This window comes from Mesoplodon mirus, assembly GCF_964341445.2.
Source record: "Mesoplodon mirus genome assembly, chromosome: 3".
NCBI lineage: Eukaryota > Metazoa > Chordata > Mammalia > Artiodactyla > Ziphiidae > Mesoplodon > Mesoplodon mirus.
Window position 1 is genome coordinate 194790854 of NC_138978.1, and position 27493 is coordinate 194818346.

General features: G+C 34.6%; 1 protein-coding gene across 5 annotated transcripts in view; it reads right to left on the reverse strand.

Annotated features, from left to right (window-relative positions):
* The window catches only part of DENND1B (DENN domain containing 1B), a 261440-nt gene that overhangs the window by 89371 nt on the left and 144576 nt on the right, over nt 1–27493 (reverse strand). For all 5 annotated transcript variants that reach the window (XM_082615047.1, XM_082615049.1, XM_082615048.1 and 2 more), the window contains 3 exons: nt 22760–22805; nt 17667–17768; nt 5998–6123 (listed from right to left, as the gene is read on the reverse strand). In XM_082615047.1, the coding sequence (XP_082471173.1) occupies nt 5998–6123; nt 17667–17768; nt 22760–22805 (274 nt within the window). The remainder of the gene's footprint in view (nt 1–5997; nt 6124–17666; nt 17769–22759; nt 22806–27493) is intronic.

Below are 27493 nucleotides of genomic sequence, written 5' to 3' on the forward strand. Positions count from 1 at the left end.
GAGACATTTGTATCTTTCTTTTAGCACTCATTTTCTGCATTGTATTAAATGTACATCTTTGCATTCCCTGTAGCACCCAACACAGTACCTTGTGTCTTGTGTGTTCAATAAATACCCACTAGTTACTATTTGAATTATTTTTATAGGATAATCAAGGCACAGGTAAGATATGGATGAAATGGAGCTGTTTTTCCTACCCTATTACTATGTTCAGCTTCAGAGAAGTTATCGTTATTGAATTAATATAACACTTTTGTTTAGTTTGTTTTTAAGAATAGATGTGTTTAAAGTTCTAGACTATTCTCCAGAGTGGGAAATTTTGCAAGAGCAAGAAAATACTTAAAAAATAGACTAGATCTTTATGCTTTAAGAATGTGTATGACTTAGCAAAAGTTCATATTGAAAAAAAAAAAAAAGGAGGGTGTCAGGAAGTATGCTACTGTACAAAAATGTGAAGTAAAATCCAAAGCATCAACATAGTACTTATTCAGTTCCTTAACACACTTGGATGTAATATGTAATGTCACTGTTTCATAAGGAGTATAAACAAACTAAGCAAAAATGTCTGCATAATGACTGTATATTTACATTTTTAAATTCTCTGAAAGATTTGGCTACCAGTTGTCTCGTGGGAATATTAAAACATAGTTAGGTTCTCATAGAAAACAGTAATAAAGATTTTTCAGGCTATGTAGCATCTGTCTTCCAAGTGTCCCAATGCTATTATTATGGCATATCTACTCTCAGTTTAGTGACCATGAAAACAATGCTTCCTTAATTGCTGAGAACCGTTAGTGAAAAGTCGCATGTTCACATCATAAACTTTAGTCCTTAACAAAAATCTTCTCTTCTGTACATATTACTACAGGAGTGTATCCTAAGTTATTAGATCTGTCTTGAAAAAACATAGCTCTCAATGTTCCACTGGCCTGTGATTCAGCAAGTTAAGATGGGAAAAGAAATTGACTTGTTTTTAGGGACAGCTGCTTCTAGCACTTTGGATAAACATGAGCATTTTAAAAGATCAATAGATTTATGTATTAATTTTATACATACTATGATAAAATACATTTCTCTTCCCCACAACTTAAGGACAAACATCCTCTATTCTCATGACACATATTACCAGTGATATACAGATGGAACCCTTACTAGCCAAGTCCCCAGTTCTCCCTGCCCCATACTAGTTGTACAATATTTTTACAGTTTTGCTAAAAAATTAAGCAAAATTCCCTCTCTACTAGTTAAAAAAAAAAAAAAGAGTGGAAAGAGAGTGCAACCATATTCCATCTGAAAGCCAAATACCAAATACTTCTTTTGTAGAAACCACCTTGAGGTCAAAAGGTACTCAAGGTTGGGTAATAAGATGAGTGGGGACCTCACATGCGGTGGGAACCACACCACTGCGAGGGGTGAGTACATAAACTGTCCAACTCGGATTTTGAAGTCTCTAACAAGTTAGCAGTTACAGATTTGTTAAATGGAAGCTTTAAGGCAAAGATTTAGTGATTGGCCACCTAAATTATGGATGTCAATCCTGTACTTAAATTGATTGAACGTAATCACAAAATATAACTCGCTGATAATGTTTTAAAGGAACATACTCCAAAAAATGTCTGAAGGACAGCTCTGGCTACTAGTCAAACAGGAGCCCAGATTACTAGCTAATCTTTATTCTTAAAAAATTTCCTTTTTATCCATTAGCAAGGCTCACGGCAGCCCCGAAAAGTTTGAGTGTTTGAAACTAATGATATCATCCTAAATATTCAAAGGAACAGATTTCAGCATTATCTCTATGCTCTTAGGGTAATAAAGTATATGCTTCTGAATATACTAAGCAATATTTTAACTCAGGCAAACATTTCTTTAGCATTAGCTGTTGGTCAAAAATTTGACTTTTAATAGCTTGTGATACAAATGATACAGAGGTACAAATGATGACCCTTTATTAGTTATTTAGTGCAATCATTTAAAAGTATTCTCATGTTTACGGCAATGTTTTTCTTTTGGGGGATCAGCAGAGGGTACTTTATTTTAGTTACGTTAAGGGAATTTTCCTTACCAAATTTACTACTTCTAAAATGTCATTTTTAATGATCATAGCTTAATATACAGAGCATTAACTACATATGCCAGGCACTGCTCTAGTAATTTACATATATGAATTCATTTTATCCTCTGAACAACCCAAGAAGTATTACTGCTTTTTTTTTTTTTTTAAACACATGAGGAAACTAAAGCACTAAGAGGTTATCTGCCCAAAGTCATACAGCTAGTTAGCCACAGAATGAGGATTCAAGCTCTGTTTTAGAGTCTGTGCTCTTAGCACTTTTCTTCCATTTATTTAGCACATTAGCTTCATCTCCCGTTTTTGAAGTCTTAAAAAGTAGCTAACTTGCTGCTGGTTAAAATCCAAAACCAACAAAACATCCATTATTTTACTGAAATCACTTTCCAAAAACATTAAGGAGTTTTATCATTTTCTCTGTAATTAAGAGCAGGTACCATTTATTTGTCAATCATGCCAGTGTGTCATTCAGAGAGTGTAACTTAGGCACTAGGAGAAAAGTGAGGACATATTAAGCGCTGTCACTTAGACATTCTAAGTGCTTAATTTATAAAATAAGTTACCCTTTGGCAGTATTTGGCATGTGCATTTGAAAATGAATATTCGGATCATCCTGAGGGCTTTCCCTCACAACCCACAACCAACTGGTTCCCCAGTGCCACTGCAGAGGGTGCAGGGGGAAGAGGAAGAAGCAGTTTGAGTGGAGGCAGTCACCCCAGGTGGACAAAGCCACGCATGGAAATACGTGGCCTGAGTAACAAATTATTTCACCAGCTTACATGCACTCTATGAGACGCCTGTACCATCTGCACCTTTTGAGAAAATTCTTAAGATTGTGTATTGTTTGTTCAGTCTTTACGTAAATGTATACCGAGTGTCTTCCATGTATCTTCATTGAGAAGAAATGTAAGTTCAGAAAATTTATCTCAAGGAGCAGATGATATGAGGATGGAGGCCTAATGGAACGAAACACTCCGCGCTGAAGCAGGACCGGGACTGTGGAAAGGACAGATCCAGATGCAGCCCCACTCGTCACCAGCTGGGGAACCTTAGTAGAGGTTTTTAAACTCTATGAGCATCACTTTTCTTATCTTTAAAATGAAAGAGGTAATATTTTGAGGCTTGTAAAGATTAAATGAAAGAGTTAATTCAAAGGGCCCATCGATGCCTGGTATCCAGTGGGCACTCAACAGTTATTATTTTAATAGCAATTAATAAATTATTAATGTCAGGAAAAATAATAACATAAGAACTATAATAAATAATATATAAAAAAGGGAAAAGAAATGTGTTAAGGAAAGTAAATATAGTGAATTCACAGAAAGGAAGTGTCACTATAAACTACTGCTTCAAGGATCAGGAAAGAACTAGATGGCCATTAAAAGCTAGACAGATTAAAGCACTGCCAGGAAGAAAGAACATTGTAAATAAGGGTTTGGAAGCCTGAGAAGCTTGGGACATTTAGAGCCTCAGGCAGAATTCTCTGAGTTGAGGTCAAAGTTTAGAAAAAAAATAAAGGAAGACACAGACCACCTGCCCATCACGAGGGCCTTGAACGCCAGGCGAAGGCAGGGCCCTGAGACTCTGGTCTGTCACAGACCAATCAACAGGTTCAATTTTGTCAAACGTAAGGGAAATAACTGGTTCATTTTTTGTGTGTGTATAAACAATCATGAAATTTCAAAAAGTAATACCTAGTTAAAGAATTCATATCCATTAAAAGCTATTTTGTAATATTTCCCTTTCCAATTGTACTCCAGTACCTGAAGGATACCGCTAAAATACATTTATGATGAAAAGAGACAAAACCATGAAATAATTGTAACTTCTAAACTTGGCTCTTTTTTTTTTTACATCAATCAGAAAATATATCAAAGATATATGCCTGCTATATAAATGTCCAAAAAAGAGTCCATGGTTATTTGTAAAGATAATACCTAGAACAACAAAAACAACAAATATTTTATATACAATAAATAATTTTCCTTAAAAACTATTTATTTTGAAAATATATAGGAAAAAAATGTCCAAATACACTCAGTATACTTTAAAAATTGAGCTTTCATTCAAAGACTGAGTCAAAAGAAATGTGAAGGCATACAGAATGCAAATACCATCCCCCAACTCCCAGAAAGAACCAGCAGTAGAAAGGGAAGGAGAAAACATCAAACATATAAAGGAAAAATGTAGATAAATTAACAAATAAACTTATAAGATGTGATCAATAAACAGGAAAGACGTTCTCTGACAAAATTATTTTCCCACAGATGCTGAGAATCTGGCTTTCACGATGTCTAAAAAAAAATCATTGAAATCCTATAACCCTACTATCTGCTCAATCAAGCTCAAAGAGGGAGAAAATCAAGCTACAAAAACTATAGTAAGTAATTAATGTTCAAGATGGAATATTTTAATAATTTTAACTGTCACCTAACAACACTGATCATTTAAATCGTTTAAGAAAATTTTCTCCTCAATCTGCTTTCCTCAAATCTGAAGTCTTTTACAAATTTAAAAAGGAAAATGACAAGAAAAATGTAGCTTATAGATTAAGTATTTAAATGCGGCAAAATTCAAGCAAAGTGATCTTTTAACTTTCCTCCTGGACTGTAAAACTTGAAAGCAATCTCTTTCAAAGAATTTGATATCTAAAATCAACCATTAATTTTGTCTTTCAAACCCATTTTTCTGTTTCAATTGATGTTCACTAATTTTAATGACTATGCTCTACTGTAGTGTGGATGACTGGTTTCCAGTCTTGTAAAGAATGAGACCCTATCACCGTCAATAATTTTTGAAGACTCCCCCATGTGAGATACATATACTCTGTACGGTACTATGAGTTCTATATAATGTTTTAAAAAATACACACATATTTCAAAAAGATGAGCATGCAAATTAGACCACCTGCACTTTTCCAGAGACAGTAGCTGATCTGCCTAACTCAATAACTCCTCAGAGGTACAAGAGCCACTGGGTGGGAACTACTAATTTAGAAGTCAGTTCGGAAAGCATATAACCCATTCACATTTGTTTAGTGCTTCATGGTTTATGACAAGATTTACACACCAACCCTGAAAGGTAGACAGAGAAGGTATAAGAATTCTCACTTTACAAATAAGATGGAAGTTGAGAGAGACTAAAGAAATGGGTCGAGGTTACACAGCCTTAACAATGGTGAAATACCCATTAGATAACAGGTCTTATTACTTATTACTAACTCAATATTTTTAATACATTTATTCACCTGGTCATGAAAGGGCAGTGTAATCATTTTAGTAAAATCAGACTAACATGCTTAACCAATAATTCCGAGAGAAGAAAACATATTTTAATTTACACCTTTTTGGACCATCTAACAACTTGGGTTACAATTCTACATAATAATCATTTGGGGGGTATTAAAACAAGAAAGAAATGGCAAAGTGAGCTAGGATATGCTAAATAGATAAGCCCACTTAGAAAAGTGTTATGAATTAGGAAGACAATAAGTTTCCAAATGTTGCAAAATGTTCAAGTTCTAATATTTTTAAACTTTCACATTATACTTGTCATTTCTAAACTCTAATCTAATAAACCCAACTGTCCGGTTAATTTCTTAGTAATCTTAACAAGATTGGGTCGTTACTCTAAGACGTAGTAACACAATTCATTGATTAGTTACAAGTAAGAATTCCAATTTTAGAACAATAAACAAGGTTCTATGCAAGAGAATGTGGGAAATATTAACTCAGGGTTATTTACTAAAAGAACTAAAACCATAAAGTCAAGAAACTGGAGGCAGAACATGTTTTAAAGCATATTATTTTGTATTTTCAAAAACCTTTACGATACTTTTTCGGGTGGGATATTAAAATGTTTCTTTTTCTGCCCCATGCCAAAGAACCACACAAGAGCACATTAAAACAGTGATGAAATAAAACGCTTACAGGTTTGTATCTCAGTGCATCTCTGTAGGATCCAAACAAAGCAGCCTGCGCCCTCAGGAAGGCCCTAGCCACTCCGTCCCCCGTAGCTGTAGACTGCTTCTTTAGTTTATTTTTCAGGGCCGAGACCTGCGTGGCAGAGAGGAACCGTTAAATTCACACCTCAGAAATTGGTACAGCGAGGCACGAGCCCAATGGGCAGGCAGACTGTAGCGTGTGCAGGTCAGCCCGAGCCTCATCCTCTGCCTGACAGCTTATCTTCTAAGTGCAGGGAGCACCTGCTGGTCTGTTAACTGAAAGGAAAGCAGGGGCCCACAGTAATGTGCTAATGCAAATTGGTTTGTGCTCTCTTTTTTTCCCAAGGCCTCTTGACATAAATAAGCTTTAATTATTTTACAGTAAACTGCTTGTGAGCCACTTTTCTGCAGATTTTTAGCAATTACAACATGTGTCTACTTGTTTGGAGATGAAGCCGGTTGGGTAGCGTTCGACTGCTTGCTAGTTAATTTTATTTTTGGAAGCTTCGTTTGTATATGTAAATAATTTTACAGTCATTTGTCGAATGGTTTTCACCATTATTAGATTAAAAAGAGGGGAGGGAAGTTAAGGTTACTGAGAACCTACCACAAGTGGGGAATTGTGTTGTGCTCGTTAGACACTGTCCCATCTGATCTTCAGAGTCTTCTATAAAAGGTACTCATGTTACCATTTATGAAGAAACAGGGGCTCAAACATGTGCCCTCAATATCTGGCTACTAAGTGGCAAAACTGAGATTTCAACCCGGTTCTGTCCAGTTTTCTCCACCACCACATGCAGGATTCGAGGTCAGCGTTATTGCCTTATGAACCAGTAATCACGTTAATAGTGTTTTAAAATCAAAGAAAAATGTATTATCTAGGAATTTGTGAAATTTTAAAAGGCACCTATGTTTGTTATAATTTTTCATACAGTTGCATCCTTTAATTTCAGGTTGTGTGTATTTTAGAGAATGCATGCTATTTATGAACAGCCCTTACTTAGATGAGTATTTTCTAATAGTAATCAACCTCCTGATGCGCACTCTTAGTTTTTAAAGGGGAGGTGAGGGCTCCCCTGGTGGCACAGTGGTTGAGAGTCCGCCTGCCTATGCAGGGGACACGGGTTCATGCCCCGGTGTGGGAAGATCCCACATGCCGCGGACCGGCTGGGCCCGTGAGCCATGGCCACTGAGCCTGTGCGTCTGGAGCCTGTGCTCCGCAACGGGAGAGGCCACAACAGTGAGAGGCCCACGTACCACAAAAACAAAAAAAAAAAGGGAGGTGATGTGATCTGTTCCTATGCATCCAATTCACTTGACCAATTCCTTTCACAGATAATAAAAACTACACTCTGTACACTTAAAAAATACCATTGATGCTCATATACATTACTTGTCAATGCTCTACATGGGAACATAAAGTCACGTAGGAATTCTGTTTTCTTAAGAAAAAACTGATGGGACAAATTCTGGTTGGACTGTTCCCTTATCAGAGCATGTTCTTACCCTTACGATACTACCAGATAACAAAACAATGTCATTCCTCCTTTACATATATATGCAAGGAGGAATATTTTTATTTCTTTATACAAGCAGCCCTCACTACTCTTGTGGATGATGATTGTAATTGAAGTGTCAACCTAATTAACAACTAAACTTCGAATAATGCTAATGAGAAAGGAACACAGCATCAGAGGAAGGACCAGCTCTACAGGTGATAAACCTTCACAGTAGTGACATTTTCCAGTGTAAAGTCACAGTTACTGTGATCTGATCAAAGACAGAGACCCCCATTGGGTCCAATTATAACCACAGTTTTGAAAAAATTATTGAGTTATGATGTTCATAATCTATGCAGAAAGGCCTTTGCAGTATAGGTCTTTCCCCATAGCTGTGATCTTTTCAATTTATATCCAAGCTCCATAGATTCAGATAAAAGTTTAGAGCCTAATTCATTTAGCCCACAAAGTGCATAAATTAGGATTCATTTAAGAAGAAGTTTTTATTATTAAAATCTAACCTCAATTAATGCATATTTTTAGGTAACCCACATATTCAAAAATAAATAAGCTGAAGGATGCAAAAACAAACCTCTGACTTGACGTCCTTTATTCTTAAGTCTGTAATAATGTTATTTTTTAGGTTTCAAATGCCTTTAAAAAAAAACAATGGGGATGAAAATCAATACACGTATTTCATTATTGCCCCCTAAAAAGGCTTAAGATGGACAGCATAAGATTCTAGTCTTCCAAAGTATTATAAAAAGAAAATGACTGGGTTATTTTTAATTTTACTTTAGAAAACCAAAAACATTTAAAAATGTCATGCCTTGTATCTTTGTAAAAGAAAATTCCTCAAGATGTATTTTTCTATAAAATCTGGAAGTGACAATTCAGTTCTCCACAAATTAAGAATCCTTAGGACAATCATGACACATGTGCTCCCAGAGACTGGAGGCAAGTCAAACCATCCCTCACCCTTTATTACCCCAAGTCCTTGATTGCTTAATCGCTGCTGCGTAAGTTATCCAGGGTATTCACCACGCTGCCTCAGGCCCTTCCTAACCGAATGATAACGAGGTAGCCTTCACTTCCAAAATTAGTCAGTGATAGCTCCTGAACTTCCTCAAGAGCTCTATAGAAAATAGGAAAGAAGAAAATACCTGTTCTAGAACTGTCCGAAACGGTAGCCACCAGACGCACAAGCAATTGAAATGTGACTACCCCAATTAGGATTTGTTATTAGTGTAAAAAAAAAATACACTGGATTTTGAAGACTTAAAAAGAGCAAAATACCTCAATAATTTTATTGATTACATGATGCAACAGTATTTTGAATATACTGGGTTAAATAAAATACATTATTAAAATTACTTTCACCTATTCCTTTTTACTTTTTAACATGATTACCAGAAACATTTTAATTGCATATGTGGCTCATATTATATTTCTATTGGACCGTGCTATTCTATATGAGCATACTATATAATTGCATACAGACATGTGAGACTAGCAAGAAATATGGTTAAGTTTTTCCTTTGCCTATTTCTACATTATTTCAACCTTTACAAACAGCATATAAGGAGTTCTTCCTTGACCTATTCTAGGTGGGCTTCGACTGCCAGTAGGTCTGAGGTGGTTCCTGCTTTTCAGAGAACAGAAAGGCATCTGAGTTAAGCATTTCTGTGTGCACCAGTGAGCGCTCAAAAACAGCCTGTAAAAATGAGGGTGCTTTTTAATAGTCAGCTTCAGCTATTAGGATATTACTCTAACATAAAATGATCGTGTCAGCCTTGCTATTTTCCTGTCCTTTAGACCACTGGAGTAAATTATCACCAGTTACCACTACGCTTTGCAGAGCTAAATAGCTTTTAGCAGTTTTTATCTATAAATAAGGTGATATATCTTCTGCACTTATTTAAAATACTTGGTCTGGGAAATAGCATTTTCTGCTTTAATTTCCAAACTTCTAAGTTTAGTTATGACATAAATGTACATCTTTCCATGAGACCCTGAAGTTTATACTCACATGTAACTGAATTCAGAAAAGCATTTGGAACCTTGGTCACGTGGCTATTATCACAAAATCCTATCATGTGATCTTGCAAAAGTATCAATTGTTTTCTCTTTTTATTCTTAACAAAGTAAGCTTCTATCTCTGATGGCTAAAGATGACTTGAAAACTGACATTTTATTTTATTATGACATTTTTTAGTCTCTATATAAATTATTTTTGAAGTCTAATTAGGTATCGTACTAGACCTCCCCTGCGAAAAAAAAAAAGTTAAACAGTGAAAAAAACTTCAGAATAAACGTCATTTCACTGCTCTTCTCAAATGTTCAAATTCCTTTCATACAACGAGAATCCAGGCTTCTAAAGCAGCCATCACAGGAGGAATTATAACCTGGGTTTGAGCCCAGTGGGAGTTCACTGCAACGTGAATAATATTACCACCAATTCTCCACTTTTACCCTCTTAGCACTAAGTGACCATGAATAAAAGGAGGGAATTACATGAGTAAACACAGCAAACAGGTATAAATAGAAGAGTGCAAGCCACGTGCACATGGGCTGAGTAATGAAGCAATTATGCCAACCGGGGGTTAGGAAGGGAGGTGACATAAAAGAGCTGAGTTTTTCAGAGAAGTGACAGAAATTTTCTCTTGACTTTTAGATGTGTCTTCTCAGGAAAATAAATCAATTGCTGTAACCCATAAATTTTAATTTTACTTTTTAGGATCACAAAGAGAAACATCAGGGTAAAGAACAGAAGGTAAAAATAAATGTTCAGGAATAACATTTGGATAACCTACATGACCTGAAACATCTCTGTGATGTCTTTAAGTATCCTTTTTCCTAACTAAGCTGCACTCTAGAAACTACGTACATTCAGAAAAGTTAACGCTTCAAATAATTATTTGCTTTATAAAAAAGTTACAAGGTTAAAGTCATTTATTCTTTCATGAAACATATTATGGTCATTGTATGAATCAGATATTAAATCCCTACACTTCTTTAATCCTTCTAATGTTCAGTTTTTGAAGCAATAAAATTAACCCTTCCTTCTTAGTATAATTTTCTAACATGCTTCTAAGGATTAAAACAGTAACCTTTAACATTTATTAAATGAAAAACATATGATACACTCCCAGAGGGTATCATGACATTGTTTCTCTGAATGCTTAAATTACCTTTCAAAGCCTAAAATATGGTGTCATCTACAACTATTTTCCCTTCAGAGGCATCTTAAAATGATCACAACCAAAGCTGCTCTTACTCTACCTCAAGTCCAATGTCAGTGTCACTTCCGTGCATCCAGGTGCCTTGCAGGTCCTCTCAACACTGCCCCCTTTCTCATCTTCCATAAGCAGTAATCACTGAGCCCCAGCTGTTCGACCTCTGAGATAGATTTCAAATCTGTCTGCTTTTCTCCAAATCCCTGCCACTATCAAGTTCAAGCGACTACCATCTCTCACCTAGACCACTGCAAATGGTCTCTGAACTGCTCTTCCTGCTTCATTTCTGCTTCGTTACACCCAGTGATCCTCAGGACGTAGAACCCAAGATGATATTCTTAGAAGTCAAAGTGGATCTCACTATTATTCCTCTGCTACAAATCTCCAGTGAATTCCCAGTAAAGTCTGGAGGTCCTGAACAAGAAGCACAGACCTTCCACTCATTTTAAGATGCCCCTGAAGGGAAAATAGTTGTAGATAACGCTCTCACTCCTACCTGTCTCTACCACCTCACTTGAGTAACCTCTCTTTTGTTCCTCTAAGCGCAGCTATACAGGACTTCCTTCCATTCCCTGAATCTGCCAACAGCAGAGCCGTTGTATATGCTATTCCTCCTCCTCCCACCTTACTCATACTCATTGTTCAGGCCAGTTCGGCACTCAGGTGCTTTGACATGTTGAGCTGAACCTCAAAAGGCAGATCTAGTTTGTAGGCGGGTAAGAGTGGCCTCTCAGCTTGGCTACCATTATTTTCATTTGGGCTCGCTTACGGCAGAGACAGCTGTCAGCCTACCAACGGCCACTCTCCCTCTCTTCGGTAATAGAAATCTTAAGTTCTGACCGGTGCTTGGTTAACCCGGCTGGGTAAACCCAGCTATTTCCCAGGATCACCATGACCTGGTGTGGCCCTGTGGTTGGGTTCAGCTAATAATGGAATGTGAGTTTCAGGACCACAGCTTCTACGGCTTCCTGTCCACTCCACTCCCAGCACAACACAGGCACACAGTAGGTGCTCAATCAGTATCTGCTGAATGAATGAACAAATTAACCTGTCCAAGGCATGCTGCTCCACTAACTTCTCTAGTTAACTGGATCAGAATATCTGTGATGGTGCCTGGGAACAAAATTCATTGAGAAGTCCATCAAGTCATCATATCACCAAGATTTGGAAACCACTATGACGGCAGTGCTCACAACATCACGCACACAAAAAGTCTCTCAAACATGGAGAAGAACTTAAAAAACAAGGAACAAATTTTTAAATTATTTTAAAGCCAAAAACATATATATACACACATACACACATACTGGCCATAAGAAGACAGAGAGCACATTATTAAGATAATACTGGAGGAAAAAAGACATCAGGAGAGGGGCTTCCCTGGTGGCGTAGTGGTAAAGAATCCGCCTGCCAATGAAGGGGACATGGGTTCGAGCCCTGGTCCAGGAAGATCCCACATGCCGCGGAGCAACTAAGCCCGTGCGCCACAACCACCAAGGCTGTGCTCTAGAGCCCGTGCTCCGCAACAAGAAGCCACCGCAATGAGAAGCCCGTGCACTGTAACGAAGAGTAGCCCCCGCTCACCGAAAGTAGAGAAAGCCCGCGTGCAGCAACGAAGACCCAACGCAGCCAAAAATAAATTAAAAAAAAAAGACATTAGGAGAAAAGCTGGCTAATTTAGATGGAAATGAAAGGCCACGAGAAAGCCAAGGAAATTCATGAGCACTGAAAATCACTAGAAGTAGCAAACTCTAAATCAATTTTAAAATGGCAAATGTACAGAGACGTGCAGGGAGGAACCGCACAGGGCTGGGTCCTGCAGAGGGAGGCACAGATTCTCTCATGCAGCCAAGAGAAAAACAAGAGACCTTTTAAATGTTGAGGCCTAATTAATTAAGAGCTTGAGTGTTTAATTTTTGTTTTGTTATGCTTTGGTATTTAAAGTTTATATTAAAAAATACACACCAAGAAAACAGTAGGAAAAAACAGCAGGATCTGTTCATAGTTTACTTACAAACAAAAAACCTTTTTGTAAACAATCTCATCTCTGAAAGTAACTATTTAGAAGAAGGGTGAGTCCCCGTGACAGCCGAAGTCGGGTGCAGGAGCGCGGTGACTGCCATCACAACCTGCTCTCCTTCTCCAGGGACAGGAAACACACAGCTGCACGCAGAGCCACAAAGATAGTAAACCGGCTTCCAGGTTTCTCCCTTTCATTACTATGAAAGTCAGATGAAAATACCCTTAAAAACACTACTCTCAGGGGCAAACTGAAAGCAGGATTTGTCTCCTGGAGACTACTCTATTAAACAAAAAAATGTCCCGTCTATTACTCCAGAACCGGAGTGAAACTGTAACACAGTTGTAACCTGGACACTCTACCGGTTTGCTGGGGACTTCATTCACTGCTGAAGGAGATAAGGATTACAGCATGGCTGTGGCAAACCTGGAACTAATAAAATATTCTCTGGGGCCTTTTTTTTTTCTCTTTATAACATATATTATGACAATTTAACATATTAAACCTTCATGTTAGATTAGAGGAAATATCTAATGAATTAAATATATTTATTGACTTACTTGTATGGTTGTAAGAGTTAAATTTGTTTATACACTTTAATTTTTTAAGCTGATTTTTAAAAATTCTCTGAAAAAGCCAATTCTTTTCCCAACTTATTCCCAAACTAATTAACTCACTTGAATACAGATATATGAAAATTTTAATTTAAAGTCAGAGTTGGGGTTTTTTTCTCTAGTTCTTTAGGCTTGTAATGATTTTTAGTTAATCGGAGCAATTTGTGTCTTTCCTTTTCATGTAATGGTAAAACCATTAACCTAGTCCTTGGTGTGATACTTGAAAGCCTCAGTATAAGACGCCCAGTATTTTAAATGACTATTTTATAAAAAGGTCTTTTCAGTGTTTTAATAATTAAATATGCTTTATACTAAATGTTGCTGTCCTATAACATACTGTGGCCTACCGTGAATGGTACAATAACTCTTCAGTGTACATACTGTATTTTCTACACAGGCTCATAATAGAAAATAGAAAATCGTTTTCCAATGGCATTACATATAGCATGAAAATGGGTTTTTAAAACAGTGCTGACAATCCTAATTTAAATCAAATAGGTCATAATGATATTTCTGTAACAAGATTAGAATGGAGAGTAAGCTTCGGTATCAAATTTTAAGAGTTACTCATTGCACTGTGTATCACGTTTATATGAGAGAGACCATGCTCTAGTGCTTGGGGCATAAGTCAGAGGATCAACTTCTATGAACTAAAGCTCTATCTAGACATACCATTAACAGCATACTTTCTGTGGCTTTATCCTCTTATCTAACATAGGGGTATAAGTATATTGATCTGTCTCAGAGTATATTATTTTTTACAGTCTAATAAGTTAAAATTATTTTAAAACAGTTAAGCAGTACTGGTCAAAATTTGTTTTCCTAGTAATGAATATTCTAACGCATGTAACTTTTTCAGACGTCAATTCTAACCTGCTTTCTTCTATAAGAGTTAGTTTATAATTGTTTTAACTTAATATTCACATAAAGACAGATTTCCTGTATCTCATTATAACTTTACTTAGCTTAATTTTCTCACAAGTGAGGCATCCTATTTATTTTTGAAATAGTAACAATTTCCAAATTACTTTTTAAAATGTTATTGATGATAAAAATTTAAATGAGCACTAATACCTTAGAAATACAACATTATAAATTATGTAATTGAAACTAAATTTGTGTATATATTTGCAATGGAGGGGGTCTCAATAATGCATTTTCCTAAATTAAAATGAACCCATTTGAGATTTCAAATGTTATATTTAATACAACTGGCTCTTTCTGCCCCCACTTAAAAACATAGCACAATAACATTAACTGCAATCGATACTCTTACATAGCCCTAAAATTTACTTTTTCATTTCAAAACACTCAAACTACATATGTTTGAAGGTACCTATATTTGGCACAGCCACTAAAAAAAAAAAAAATCACAATGTATTCGTAGACAAAAACTGCAAAAGTATATTTTAATGCTTTTAAAAGTTATTCCATGTAATAATCAATATCGTTAAAATCACTCCCAATAAAATCTGTTTTTTTTCTTTTAATGATCCAGATCTAAAGTGAAATGATGAAATCGAAAAACAACTGTTCTTGTCAGAAGACAGGAAGAGAGTTTTTTCCCCTTCCCTTAAGGAAAACAAAGGATTCCTGAAAGCTTTGGCCTGATTTATTTTTCCAATTTTAAATACCTTAAGAGTAGCGGAACTGCTACTGGCATGGTAGTATTTCTAACAGTCAATAAATCTAAAATATTATGTGTGAATATTGGAATGAAGCCATTAAGAAGATTACAGCATGCAACACAGCAGAGGGTCCACAGGAAAAAAGAACTAGTAATTCAGGACAACTGTGACCACTGACCTTGGAACAGCCAAGACCACTGGTCAAGCTGACACGATAATAAAGTGCACATGCACAGAAAGTCATCTAGCCTGTAAGCATAATTTTAATGTTTTGGTGAATGATTTTAAAATGCCCCCATTTAAATATCAGTTAATTTATTAAATTATCAAACAATACCAACTGTAATATTTTTCAGGCTTCAAGTATATTTTATGAATTCAAGTCACAGAAAAATTCAGTATGATCATTTGTGATTTTTAACATGGCTCATTTAAAACATTTACAATTATAGCAAGTATGATGTGATACTTTATCGTATTTCCTACTATAAGGGATAGCTTTGGAAAACTGATGAAAAAGCTAAATTTATTAGAGCTGGGTTAAACAAACAATCACCTGAAACATTTTTACAAAATGACTCTAACTGTAAAACATCTCATACTTTCAGTAGATAGTCCTAGTTCCACCTCAGGACTATTTCAGTTTATTCATTCTTCAAATTTGTCTAAGTCTGTGCTCCTTAATTCCGAGCATATATTTAGTTATATCTACATTACCTTGCAGAGTTCCTTTTTATGCATATTTTTTTACTATTTCAGTCATGTTAACTGTTGCTTATAAATAAACAATGAGATGGTCCCTCTTGTCATTTTATATATTTAGGCTTTTACATTTCATGAATATTGTTTAACTTCCTCACATATTTAAATAAATGTTTCAATATCAAACTAATTCTACTAGGAAAGTAGAGGTTCCCAATTTAAAAAGAATCACTCATCAAAAAATTACTATTAAAGATTGTTTTTCTCGAAGAAATAATCAGCTATCACTGGAGCTGACTATAAAAATTTTAATATAACACAAAAAAGCTGATTTCTTTTTTTTTCTTTCTCTTTCTTATCCTTCCTCATTTAAAAAAAAATAAACAATCCTTTCTTCTTAGGGAATTAATAGTAGGAACTACATGCACATAAGGAAAACATTCTTAAAAGTTGGGACTTTATTTTCATAATTATGTCCCTATCCAGTGAAGAATACTTTGATGGATTTCTAAATGAACAACTCTAATCCTTTCTAGCAGCTTCTGCAAAATCTTTATAATGAGGCAATCGAGTTATAATGAGCGAAAAAGATAATATAATTCTTCACCGGCCTGGGTTTGGATTTGTTCATACATAGCATAAATTTTACTACAGTTAGATAAAGTAGTTCGATTTAATTTGCTTCAAGGTCAGCAAGTATTTTAGGTTATTTATGGGCATAAATAATCTGTTTTGACTTTAAAGTCACATTTTCCCTATCACTAGCCATACAAGCAATCAAGGCTAGTATTACTGTATTTTCTGAGTTTGAGATTTTTTTTTATTCTTTTTTTTCAAGCTCTCTAATAGTGATTTCAAAGTACTTGCAGTATTACAGAAAAAAATATATATTTTAAAGGTTTTTTATTCCCGAATTTAATATAGCTAAAAAAACAATGGATTTTTTTAAAAAGGGGAGTTATTTTAACTTAGAACTATGCTATAAAGATATTTTAAAATAGCTATTAGAATATATACAGAAACAGTACAATCTGCATTTTTACCCTGTTCTAAGGAATACGAAGGCCAGAAAATTTACTTTGGAGACTATTTAACACAAAATACAGAATATATCCTATTATAAGCTGCAGACCCACACATGCATACACACACAAACCTCTGCAAGATCAAAGACCAGAAGAGAGCTGGCACTTAATTTATCAGCCTTTACAGACAAAAGACAGTTTTCGTCATTTCAAAAGGATCAGATGTCTTTTATGACAAACTGGGTTTGCAGTTTAATTTACAAATAGAATTCTAAGTAAGCAGTCTTTGCTCTGCCAGAGCAAATGACAAACAGTGTAGGTTTTCATTCTTGCAGCCCTCAGCAGGATAGAAAGGATTAAAATAAAACTGAAATAATTTAGAGAAAACAAATAAATGTTTCAGAAAGTTGAGGGAGATCAAAGCCAGAATTTTCTGACCCCAACTGTACAAGCATTTCTTATTATATTGACCAGTGCCATCAGATCATTAATTAAAAGGAAAAGCGCTGGCAGGTGGCAGGGAAGCAAAAGCCGATAATTGGCCCCCTTCTTCTTCTTGCCTTCAAAAACTCTCTCATTCTTTTGCAAGACATGCCACTAGGCAGACAGAAATGCCTACTTTGTAATATAATGATTAAGATGAGATGAAGAGACTTATGTTTAAAGAAACTCTGCCTAATGAATGCATCTAGCTTTTTAATTACGATCCTACTTTTACAATAAGGAATATGATATTGCATCTGACATCTCCTCAACTGCCAAAAGGTAAAAATACGAAAGACAGACTCTGCATTGACTCCTCTCACACCGCATGCTCATGTTCAGCCCTTTTATTTCAGACAGAAAAATGGGAAAGTAACTCTTGGTGATTCAAGGGTCCAGGAGAAAACATATATATGCTTGTTCACCACAAAATATCCTCCAGACTTACCACGTCACTCGGTAGGCTGCTCAAGTCATTAAATGGTGATTCTAAAGTGTTTGTGTCAACATTTAACATAACCACATCCTCCAATGATTTATTTTTCACTCTCTGTTTAAAAAACACAATTATAAACAAACATCTTAGTATATTTTCCTTCCAAAGCTATAATGAACTTAGATATGTAGAGAAAATTATCTTAATGCATTATCCTTAGGAAAAGAAAAAAGGAAAATTCTACATCATAAAAGAATATAAACAATTTTGCCTTATGAGAAAGTCTGTCTAAACCATTCAAAAAGAAAGACTAAAAATGCTTAAAATACCATGTTTACTCATCTAAATATATTAATAGTTTGGAGACACTGAATGTAATTTAACTACCAAAGAGATACTACAACAAATACAAAATATGCATGGCTATATTAAACTGTAAAAATTTATATCCTTTAAATTTTACCAATTGAATTTCAATCCTATGATACAGGAACGTGTGGCCAGTTCTATAGCTATTTTTAGCCTAAATCATACTGCGGGGTTAACACAAAACAATAAATATGACTACTAAGTAGTAAAGTAAGTTTTAAATTAATAAATATTTTCTCTATATCTCCATGTAAATTTGGTGTAAGTTGATGATGACAAGTGAAATTGAGTAAGAAAAAATGACAGAGAGCAGTAATATGGAATTTATTGTTAGTAATGTTTATCCCATGAATTTAATATAAAGGATCAAATTTAATAGCCTATCAGATTAACTATTTGACTTGTCATATTTGTTTGAAAGCTTAGTCAAATGGTCAAATTATCTCAATATATGCACAAATGATAGTAAATTAGAATTTACTAAATTTTTATCCTTAAAGAAGGAAAATATTTATAGTTTATTTTTCTTATTTAAACTAATATGTCTACTTAAACAAATCATATAATTCTAGTAGTCTTATCTAGATGATAGCAAATAATATTATTTCCTAATGAAAATAAGTAAGGTGTGCATTAATGAAATATATCCATCAACCCAGAATTCCCTAATTGCATAGGTCAACCAGCAACTGGTCAATTAATTTCAGTGCAGTAGTTTTAAAAGTGACATTCTAGAATAATAGCCATTTTTTCAGATTATTTAAAGAGCTTAATATTAAATTGGCCAAGCCAATTTTTTAAGTTAGCCAAGACTGGAATTTCTGTGATCCACTTAGAATTTCAAATCTCTGCGTATCAGGTAGAATGTTAAATTTGCTAGGAAAATGGTAGTCTAGAGTAGGGAATTCTTATGTGTTAGGATAGCCACAATGTCTATGTGGAATATGCATTCTCAAGGGGGCACGTGATTCTAAAACTCTATCCTGTAAAAGACATTATAATTATTCTAAAGTAAGACTCAGAAAATGGCCATTTCTAAGAAAGTAACTTATAACAGTGATACTATTGTCAAAATATGTATAAATAAACTCATTTCCTTTCCATGTGCATACATATATGTAAAAAAGATTTACATATGTAAATATGTGGTTATCTACAAATCAACTACAGCATAACTACAAAAATAACCTATGAGCAAAAACTATATTTATATTAATGGCATCTGTATGCAAAAAGTGTATCATAATTTTGATTTCCATCTTCAATTCTAAGTTGCCCTTTTAACAGAAAGTGTAAAGAAAATCCAGAAACCTGACGTATTGTTCAGGGAATGAAATGAGTTCATCTAAATAACATAGAGTAATGGTTATGTGACCCCAAAATGTTTGTAATGACGCTAACACTAAACTCTGAACAGCTGAGTCACTTTGCTGTGCACCTGAAACTATCACATTGTTAATCGGTTATACTCCAATATAAAATAAAAAGTTAAAAAAAAAATCTCTGAGTAAAGGAAATTAGCATTAGTATGAAATGTATACCTTTTTCAAAGTTTCTCTTAGTTTTAAGAAGTCTGATAATAGCTGAATATTAAAATTTGTTAATGGGAACGCTCATTAAGAATGGAAAATGTATTCATTTCAATAAATCAGAAGACTGGGCTTCCCTAAAACAAGAACAATTCTACATAAGCAAAAAAGCGGGGAGAAGATAGCATGTAATTTAAATATTTTTTTAAAAATTCATATTATTGTATTTTCTCTGTTATTTCCCTCCAAATCAGGCTTTAGCCATTTTTTTTCTAAACAGGAGTGAAAAGTCATATGGCATATAAAACGGCACCACTTTCTCTGTCCCATATTTTTATGTCTCATAAAATTCATCAACTTGTTTGGATGGGGAAAAGGTAAGAAAATGGGGAAAAGGTAAAAACAGTGTGCTTTTTCTTCAAAAATAAGAAAATAATATTAGGACATAGACAAAGTCTTATTGAGAACAACAGCAGATGCTGAACTGGTGAGACTCCTGGCATCCTCCACATGCCATCCTCCTTCCAGGTGGTGCCAGCACACCTGTACACTCTGTACACAGAGTGAGGGAAGGGACATGGTGGAAGCAGCCACATGATACTGTGAAACTGGGTCAACACTTTACCTAGAACCCTTTGTGTATTAAAACAAATAAGATAACCCTCACATTTGTAGCCTGTACTGATTTATTCCCAATCACTTACAGGCCTTAGTTTGCCTTGACTTCATCCCTAAAGTCTAGTTTTCAGGGAGAACAAAATGCCCTTGTCCTTTATTTTAGAAGCAAATTTACATTTTAAAAAGAGATTTCTAGTCATCTTTTACTTATGATCGCATAGAAATGATTTTTAAAAAAGATTTAGAAAGACATTAATTTCATGTCTTTGAACAATTATGTTTAAAAGTCTTTGTAAAACTGATAGAAAGTGTTGAAACTGTCTTGACTGAGAGAGAAGAGAATATTTTGATTCTTCCTCCACAAAAAATTAGTTGTATTTGCAGCCAAACAAATGTGAAAAATTATTCAGTTCTGTCTCATATATAAAATATGTAAATATATATTTATATTTTAATTATAATACCATTTATATAAAATAAAAAAGCACAAAAGATCAGAATTTTAGTGAAAAAAATCTGTGTAATAATGTCATCATAAAAATGGAAACGTACGATCTGTATCACCTGGTAAAAGATTAAGAAGAAAGTTACTAAATGGTACCCAACTGGTTTAAAGACATTCTTAAAGTTCCTATTATAGTTTCTCATTCACTATTAAACCAAATAAAACTGGCTATTAAGACAGTTTGATAAGTCTAGAGTATAAAAGGTACAGAGATTTCAGCTGATCTAATCATGGCTTTACACAGTCTCATTTAATAAGAGCCAATTTAAAGTTAGAAAGGACTGCTTCTCCAAGACAATACTCTAAGGAGTAAAAAATTCTTAAATTTGCTCCTTTAAAAAAGGACTGATTTTCTCTACAGGCGTACAATAAACATGTGATAAATTGAATTGAATATTTAAAGCATGTACTCCTTTCTACAATATTTTGGAAAAGCTGAATCATTTGTTTTAAAAGTAGGTCTAGAATCATTATGTAAAAATAATAATAACAACATCAACAGGTACAATCAACTACTTTAAATATTTTTCATCTGTATAAATAAATGTATTATAAAAACTACGTATTCTATTAGGTACATTACATAAGAAGAGATACGTGCACTAACATCAAAATCAAATTTGATGACTTTTTTTGAAACCATACCAACCAACCATGGTTAGATTTTGCAAAAAGTCAAACTACTGATGAATAAAATGCCAGTCATATATTCCACACTCTAATAACAGATTAAATACCTATTTATTCATGTTTTATCTTATACAATTTGTCCTTTCACTGCAAGTACCTTGGGCTGTAAGAAGTTGTTTTCTAAAAATTGACAAAATACGGGCTTCCCTGGTGGCGCAGTGGTTGAGAGTCCGCCTGCCGATGCAGGGGACGCGGGTTTGTGCCCCGGTCCGGGGGGATCCCACATGCCGCGGAGCGGCTGGGCCCGTGAGCCATGGCTGCTGAGCCTGCGCGTCCAGAGCCTGTGCTCCGCAACAGGAGAGGCCACAACAGTGAGAGGCCCACGTACCCCAAAAAAAAAAAAAAAAAAAATTGACAAAATATAGTCATAATGTTATCCAACCCAGACTTCAAAATTAAAAAGGAATTAAACCTACTAAAAATTCATTAAAATGCATTCTTTATTAATGGTTAAAGCACGACTCTCTCCACAAAGGATGCTCAGGAATTTAAAAATAATCACCAGGCTCTTCCTTGATCAGCAAAGTGAGGACTGATGGTATATACAATGACAACAACTCATCAGAAAACCAAATCTAACTCATTAAAGTTGCTTATTAGAAATTGGGTTAAAGTACAATATGAACAACCAGCAAGAAAAGAAATATATTTGAACAAATCAGCCGGCATAATGATGCCATGCAACTGACCCAAGTCTTTTGTTTACTTTTTTAGAAGCTAATCTTACAATAAGTCCTCTCTGGAAATCTCACTGATTTCAAGTTCAAGGTGTTTAAAGCTCAAGGTTTTTCACTACAGTGATAACAAGTGACAAAAGTCATTTTCGAATGACAGTGCAAAAAAAAGCAAAAAAACTACATTTTAAGTCCCAACAGGACTGAAATTAAAGTCTTACAAAGCTATATTCTAATTTAAAAGTTCATGATTAGTGTATTAAAACACATTTTGAAAAACACTGATACACTGAATTATAGTGAAGTTTGCAAAATAAAAACACTTTCCCTTTATGACTCATAATTACATAAATTCTCACTTTCAAAATACAGAAATATTTCTTCTGAAAGAGAAATAGATATAAAAGATCTCAAGTTCCATAAAGAAAGTGGTTCATCAAAGACTAAGGTTTTTAGTATTTAAAACTTACCATATGACTTCAACCAAATAGAACCTACTTTCAATGGGTGCCATACCACTGAAGATGGTCATTTTGCATACTAATTAAAATAAAATTATTTTAACACTACCTTTTTGAAAATGATCATGTAAGTACACTCTAAATATGCAACTAGTCACTTCTTTGTACTATTCAATTGATACTCTTTCAAAACACAACTGTTTTAAATCAATTCATAAAAATAATAGTTATCACCATTTCATGTCTGAAAAATACTCACCTCTATGAGGCTGGAGTGTATTCCGATCAGGTATGGCATTGGGGCACTAAATTAAAAATATATATGTATGTGTTCATATAGTTCATTAAAACTGAAACAATAATATAAGTAATTCAGAATGCTTTAAAAAATAAATTTATTAAATGTATAGTTCTAACATAGTACATCATAGATACTTAAAATTATTCAGTATAGAAAACTCAAATATAATCTTAGAGGCCATTAATATATTCAAATTAAGGTTGACTTATATAAAATCACAAAATCATTTATAATTAAAAGTTGTAATGTTTAAAAAACAAGAATATTAGGGTCTAGGATGTAGTCTGAGATGAATCTTTTCTGTATACTTCCCATCAAATATATCCTAAATAACCATCAAATTTATTCACATTTCTTTGTACAATTTTTTTATTCAGTTAGATTCTTATATGATTTTCTTAATATATATTCACTGCTTCACACCTACTATTTAGTCACCCAAATTTTTGAGTCAGTCACAATACATTTACTGAGACCTACTATGTGCCAGGCATGCTTTGGGAACTAGAGGTGCAAAGATAAATGATTTCCTCCCCCACTGTTACCATTCTATTTCTGTGCTATCTTTCCACTCATGTATCCTGTCTATTATTTAAAGTCTGTACATTCTTATTTATCCCACTTTTAATTGTAATAACATAATTTTAATAAATTTTAAAATATTCAGGTAAGTTTAAGAATGCTATTGATTAATTCAACACAATATGTGGAGCATACTCAGGTGCCAGTACCTGGCATAGGGGTTAGGGTACAATAATAAACAATATAGACAGAATATATTCCCTTCTGGAGCTTATACTCTGGCAGAGAATACAGACATTAAATAATTTTTGTAATATAGAAAATCAGACTTACTAGCAATTTCAAAAATATTTCTCATGAAATACAGGGCGGAAATTATTCAACTTGACATTTCAAAATTAAAATATTATTTAACAAGAAAACATGAAAATGAACAATGTCTACAAATGGGATAGAAGATATGCAAATAAATAGCTATTTAAAAATAAAACATTTTTGGCATTTCTTTTATATACATCTTTGTGTTATATTTAATGCAAACCTTTTCTGTTAATGAAAACAGATAATCTTCTTTTTCAAAGAATTTCCATAATTTTCCAAACATCCCTGTCATTATTAAAACAGAGCTGTCCAAACTCCTGCATGTCCACTTTGCTACTGCGAACCAGTAACAGATAAAAGAGGCACCTTGGTAGATCCACAGTTTTCAAAGTAACCTTAAACAGTTCCTAATTTATTTAAGGATGGCTAGCCACTAACTTCTATATCCAGAATTCACAAAAAATAAAAACAGTTCATGTTCTTATTCCAATCCTTATTAGCCTGTTCCTTAAGTCATATTGTACTAGATTCTAATTCCCAGTTGTCTTTGTCCTCTATAGCTTTGTTCCTTCCTATTTTTTTTTTATTTTTATGCAGTAGACCATCTGGAATTGATCTGATATTCTGGATATTTCATTTGACTGCAAGTTGAGAACTATTTATAGGCCTTGATATCCCTAAGACCTAACAGATTTTCTGCCTTCAAAAGGAAACAGAAGGAATAAATGTGGACTGTTCCACTTTTGCTTAAATAAAAGAAGGCTAGTTGCTTCCCCAGTTCAAGTTCTCATCTTTGGAATTCCTTCTGTGACTCCATAGACGATATAAAATATGTGCCACTAACTACTCTGGGCTCCCATGACTGGGTTCTGGCAGCTTTCACAAAACAAGGTGGGCAACTCCCAAGATCTTAAATATGTCAAGCCTTCTCCACACCCAAAATAGTACAAATTTATTAAAGTTACTGTACAATTTTCCAATTCGCCCCAGGCTAGGTTATCCGACCAACAAGATTCATAATATAGAAAGATTCATAATATCTCAAACCTCAAAGCACGTTTTATTACAATGAGTGTTAATCAAAACACTTAAGACTTCTAAAAATAATTATTACATCCATTTTACATATATTGAAGGTACACTGAGTGGATCAGATTTCAAAAAATCAGAGCCAAAAGTAATAACTACCAACTGAAGTCCTACGAAATACATCTAAGATAACACTTTTAAAACTTCATGAAAGCTAGTTATCTCTTGAAACATAAACAGTAAATTTACAGAAATTGTTAAACTAGAATAAAAATCCAATAAAGAATTCCTATGCAGAACTTAATAATAAAGTAACCCCAAACTTTTTCTATGGGATCACTGGGTATCTCTACGTGTTTTTACCTCACTAATTTCCACAAAATCTAAAATATAAACATGTTAGACTGCAAACATTATTAACTAGAGCCTACTTTCCTAAAATAAATTTGATGTTTTTTCAGCATATAGATTTAACTGAATGGTTATTTCATTGTCATGAAAATTGGATTGTATACATCCTAATATTAAGTCAGCCAAGTCTCATGAAAAGTAATTTTGCTACCCTAGCTGAAATCTCCTAATGAGACAGAGTGTTAATAAGTCAGGAAGAGATCCCTGGCAACACAGATGTTTTATCAGCTATGTGCAAAACTATCCTAGATCTTTCTGTCAATGAAGTTATTTTGCAAAGATAAGATACAGAAGGCTGTATTATGACTGCTGCTTCTTTTTGGTAGCAACTAATCTTTGCTGAAAAATAATTAGTATGTAATAACTTTTTCTCTTTTTAGGTTTTCTCATGGAGGCCACCCATGGGGTAGATTGTAACAGCAGTCTATTAACTTAGGGTAGTCTAAACAACATAATTTTCCATTTATGTTTTTAAAACACTATTCTCTTAGGAGCTAAACCTTCTCCTTTCATAGAAGGAAGAATCAGATAGCATAAATAAAAAGGTGACAACCATTCTTGAACAAATAAATGATTATACTTTTACTGGTACTGGAATCATACTACCTCTGAGGTGTTTAAGGGCTCAGAAGGTTAAGTGTGTCTGGCAACATCACTTTAACTTGCTATATTAAAGTACTTTCCCTTTGTTGTGTTGTTTTGCTTTGTTTTTTCAGTATCAATACCTAACATGAGATCCATCCTCTCAGCAAATTTTTAGGTCTACAATAGAGTACTGGTTAAGTAAAGGCACAATGTTATACAGATCTCTAAAACTTAATCATCTTGAATAACTGAAACTTTATACCTGTTAAATAGAAACTCTCCATTTTCCCCTTATACTGGTAGATTAAGGGGAAAACAAAGATGGCGTCACTTCTTCCCAGTAGCCTTCCCTACCCTAGCAGGCAGGTGGGCACTTCTTCCTAGGTGTTCCGCTCAGCATTCTTTTATATGCCTCAGACCTAAAGCCTATAGCATCACAGTATTCCTCTGTGCTCATCATGTGCGCATGTGTACATGCGCACAAACGTGAGAATTTCTTCCTATCTGGGGATCCAAGAGGGCAGAAGCTACGTCTTATTCATTACATTACATACTCGCAGCCTGACAAACACGCGTTTACTAAATGTCTGGTGTACAAATGGATGAATGAATAAGCCGACAAATTAGCAAGCCTTCGTCAGCCGACCAAGATGCGCTATCCATCCACGGTCACAAGATGGCATCGTGGCCCTCCAAGTCTACGCCACACCAGAGACACACTTCCAGGAGCCAGGACTGCCTCAGGATTGGGAAAGTCCAATCACCTTGAAGAGTTGGCAAAAATACACATCTACCCCTATCACATCTTCCTGGTGCTATTTTTGGAGTGGAATATAAAATTTTCTTTACTCAAAAACCATGAGATTGAAGGGACAATCTCTAATATTTTTCTCCCTTTTGCATAGAGGATCATTTGCAAAGATGTAAAGGGAAGAAAACCACTTTCCCTAGGGAACAGTTTAGTCCATGGAGTTTTCTGACAATGAGAGAGAGCTGGAGTCATAGACGGCTATTTTCGGGAAGGCCCCCTTCCTATGTTAGAAGCTGAGCCTATCACTGTGACCTTAAGGTTCAGGGACTCTCAGATGACTCCTTGTTTGACTATCACCGCTCTACTCTGTGGGCCAGGGAAGTGCCTGGCATGGCAGCTGTTAGAACTTGTCCTAAAGGGGCTACTTCAGAGGTTAGAAACTAGTAAGACTGAAGTATGAAACAAGCTTCCTTCATCACACTGGAAGCAGCAGAAAAAGGACTTGATGGCAGGGTTAGAAAGTATCAGGAAGACATATCTGGAAAGAGGTAGCAATAGTTTCTAAATAACAATATTTTAGAAAGTCCTAAGTGTGTAATCATTACAGAGAACTGAACTTAAAGGGATGTTACCTCCTAAGATTTCAGAACATTTTTTATAGGAAAATTTAAATGGCACTAATATTACATATGATAAAATATAATTCTAAACCTCACAATTAGAAGTGTTGGTTCTTGAACCACTACTTTAATATAGATTTAAAAAAATCATACATCAATATATTTTCAAATACTTTTGCCAACATTATTTAAAATAAGTTTTAATTACTGAATACTATGTGGAAAGATCTACTAACATGTCGACATGAAAGAATTGAGGTTCCTGCTTTCAAGGATGCTAATCTATTCTAGGTACACTGGTCAGAGAAGAACACTCTAAAGTGAATACCAAGAAAGCTATTTCTAGATCCAGCTTTACTCTCAGGTTCGTGTGTGTGTGGTGCTTCACACTGTAATTAAACCACACACCTACAGGCTCCTGCCCCACTGTTTCTCCCTCCCAGCACCCAAAGG